At 31.4% G+C, this 3,776-nt stretch overlaps 1 protein-coding gene across 1 annotated transcript; it reads right to left on the bottom strand.

Annotated features, from left to right (window-relative positions):
• Window positions 1-351: 351 nt before the first annotated feature.
• On the bottom strand, window positions 352-2,224 carry LOC105797835 (LOB domain-containing protein 25). Its single transcript, XM_012627740.2, has 2 exons — window positions 1,988-2,224; window positions 352-1,132 (listed from the first exon to the last, which is right to left on the bottom strand). The coding sequence occupies exon 2, from the start codon at window positions 1,125-1,127 to the stop codon at window positions 645-647; it is 483 nt and encodes a 160-aa protein (XP_012483194.1). The 5' UTR covers window positions 1,128-1,132; window positions 1,988-2,224; the 3' UTR covers window positions 352-644.
• Window positions 2,225-3,776: the final 1,552 nt, after the last annotated feature.

A 3,776-nucleotide genomic window follows, 5' to 3' on the forward strand; every position in this document is an offset into this window, starting at 1 on the left:
TCGGGAGTGAAGATTTCATCCTTCGTATCAATAAAATATTATGACATATTGACAACCGGCTCTATCACAACTCAACTACAACATATTTGGAGTAATTTTAAGTACCTATAATGATAAGAAAATCAACTTTGAATGATTCAAAGTGACGGACATAATCGATAAAAGAACTGAACCTTCACCAAACTGGAGAAGACGACAACAAAACTGAAATGGATAATAAAATTATATGATTTACAATGATATCAAGGTGGTTAAGCTCAATGACCAAGGAAACCAAAATGGAACATTTTTTGCTAGCTTGGAAACCTTGTCATGGCATACTCTTAGGAACTTTATGAAGAAATTACTACATAAAATTTACTATTTATACAACTTACATAGAATCTTTGGATAAATATGGCAGAAAAAACAGCAGCATCAAATGTTATATACATATAGGAAGATGATTTTCACACAAAGTAATAAGATACTAAGAATAACATTCATCAGGGTAAGGGCATATCACAAAAAATACCAAGATATGTCACATGGTCCCTCATCAAAATCCCATATATAACAAAGAAAACCCTAAAGCCACCTAATACTTTTGGCACATACAAAATCATATATGATACAGTATCCATCACATTACAAAGCACGCCATCTTACATGTTTCCACCACTTGATCTCTCATTGTCTTCATCAGAAGGGTCATTCCACTGATAGGGATAACAAAAACCAGAACTCTGGCCAGCTGCCGACGGTGGCGGTGGCTGCGGAGGTCGCAGTGGTGGCATTTCGTTGTAGGCATATCGGAATAAATTAGCATTGGTAGCATCCAATTCCCTTTGGAGTGTAATAACCTGCCTTTGCAGCACTGAAATGGCTCCAACGCAGCCATAAACGGGATCTTTAAGTCTTGCCTCAGCTTCATAAGCAAGTGAGTTCACTGCATCTTCCCTTTGAAAAGTTGGGACTTCATTGAGCAGTTTGCTAACATTGCTTGCACCAAATATCTTGTGAACATTGGCGAATTTTTGGGGCTCCTCTGGTGGGAAATATGGTGCAAAAATGCAATCTGGCATGCATTTTCTCCTCAAAAACTTGCAGGCTGCACATGGGGAACTCGAATAGCTTGATGAAGACATCTTCACTGCAACAAAGAATTGCGTAATCCAAATCAAGCATTATAATTTCTCCCTTTGAAGTCGTGTTTATATAGGTTTAATATTTGATGTATTGACTTTATACATTATCATTGAGCTAATGAAATTTAATATAAATAGAATAAATTGAGTAGTCAGAAATTGACTATAATTTTTTTTTTTTACTTTTCAACTATACATTTTATATATTAAATTTCAATTAATTTATCTAGGTATTTCACTCTTATCATTTATATAAAAATTAAATTCAAATACAAAATTTCAAATCCATATTCTCAAACCCATCTTATTTTCCAAACAAGTTTTAGCTTTTTCTGACCTGCCAAGCAGATTATATATATATATATACTTACATATTATATATGTGTGTGTTTTATTTGTTCTTTAAGAAATAGATCAAAATATCTTTTGGGGAAAATAGGTTAAGGATCAAAATGATTTTGATATGAAATTGCTTAAAGAAAACAATACTCTTTGCTGCCATCTTATTTTCCAACAAGTTTAGCTTTTTTTCTGATCTGCCAAGCAGCTTTCCTTGAATTTATTAAATATACTACTGTCAGAAATCTATTTCATCTTAAAATTGTATAAAAGAAAAAAGAAAGTCAGCAAGAAATAAGAAACCATGTATCATTACATTAACATGCACTCACAGAGACTCTAGGATTACAACATAAATTGAAACAACCCTCAGATCCTTAAGGACCACAAAAAAAAAATTCCCAAGATTCCAATATAGTAGATATATATAAATTTGTCTTCAAATTCTTTGTGGGAAAAGCATATGATCAGCCTTATAGTAAAAAGGACTGTATATATATTATATATATGGAAAGGTTTACCTCTTTTTTCTCTTTGAGTAGGCTGTTTGAAACTTTTGTGACTTTGTGTCAATGAAAAAGACTATAAGATGTAAGATGAAAGAAAGGAGGGGATTAAATCCCCTTTATTAGGGTTTAATATTGAATGTTTATAAAGAGGAAACCCTAATTTGCAGAGGGGTGGGTGGGAGAAGCTGAGTTAAGTAAAGATGGGAGAATAAAGGTGAGGCAAAGAGCATTTTCTCACTGAGAAGAAAAGGGACAATGGAAACAATATAAAAAGAAAAAGATACAATTGGGGCTAATAAATAAGGGCTACAAAAGGATGACTATGACACTGCACATATAGGGTTAGTTTAACCTGTGTTTATAGATACCTATGCTACTATATTTTTTAAAAGTTCTTTTTATTTTTATTCTTTTTGAAATATCGCTTTTTTTTTTAAATATTATAAAAAAAATTGAAAACTTGAAACATCGCCGATGACATACAATCAATTTGCTATATGTCTACTAATCATCCAATCATTTATATATACTTAAACGACGACCAATATACATATACTTAATCAACCGCATGCTCCTAGTAGGGTTGGTTTAGACTGATTTTACTTCAATTCAAGACTCTGTCTACCTGAAGCTACTATTTTCAGTCTCTATTAGTGTAGATTATATACATATATGATTTAAATTAAATTAAAAAATTATGTAAAAAAATCTATACGCCAATGTGTATCACTATTAATTAAAATTTTGACTAAAAGTATATGTTTCTATCAATAAATAGTATAGTTACGGTGAGTAAAGATACTATTCACATGAAGATTAAAAGTACCAAGAATTACCGTCTTTCTACTATTTATCCGAATAATTTGAATAATTGATTAAAAACTAAAGTTAACTAAATTAATTAACTCATGAACACGAAAAATATAAAATAAAAAATAATTAATTAACAATCAAGAAGCGAAACAATACCAGAAAAGAATTCAGTATAGATTTCATCTATCACTATCAATCTAAATTACACAATTTATTTTACTTAGCACATTGATCCGTAGAAATCTCTAAATTATGCTAATATTTCTTTCAAGCATAAGAGCAACTGACTCTAGGTTGATTAATTAAAATTTATTTCTAATTAAAACCCCTATTATCGCATTAACTCGTGCTATAGATTCCCTATTAAATTTGACTCTAATTTGGTAGATTTATGTCATCCTATTTCTAGGATTGCATGCAACACCACTCAATTATCGAAGATCTAATCTTACACAGGGTCTATTTAACTACCGATTTAAGCACATCAAACATGGATTAATAATCTAGAAATATCAAACCAAGAATTAAGCATACATAATTGAGAATAAGAAACTAAGTATTTATTGTGTAAAATAAAAACCAAACGGCAGAACCCATCATAGGGTTCATTTCCCCTAGGTATTTAGAAAATTAGTTCATGCTTAAAAATAAAAATATCCAAGACACAATATAACCGAAAGAAACAAAGAAACTCATGATAACTTATTAAGAAATCAATTGGGAATCTTCAATCTTCAAAGTTGGTTTCAATGGTGCTTTTTGAGTTGTTTTCTTGAATATTCTCTAATGGCTCCCTTCTATCTTCTTATTGTTGTCATATATACATCTTATGATGCTCGAAAAACCTAAAAATCGTAATTTTCTGCATTGAAGTACACAATCCCGTGAAAACAACATGGCCTACCACACACCCGTGTGGGTCACACAACCATGTGAAATGGTTTAGCCTGTGTGGCTCCTACAGCTTGCTCGGACGATCTATTTTTCG

The sequence above is a fragment of the Gossypium raimondii genome, chromosome 9, assembly GCF_025698545.1.
Source record: "Gossypium raimondii isolate GPD5lz chromosome 9, ASM2569854v1, whole genome shotgun sequence".
In the NCBI taxonomy this organism is placed as follows: Eukaryota; Viridiplantae; Streptophyta; class Magnoliopsida; order Malvales; family Malvaceae; genus Gossypium; species Gossypium raimondii.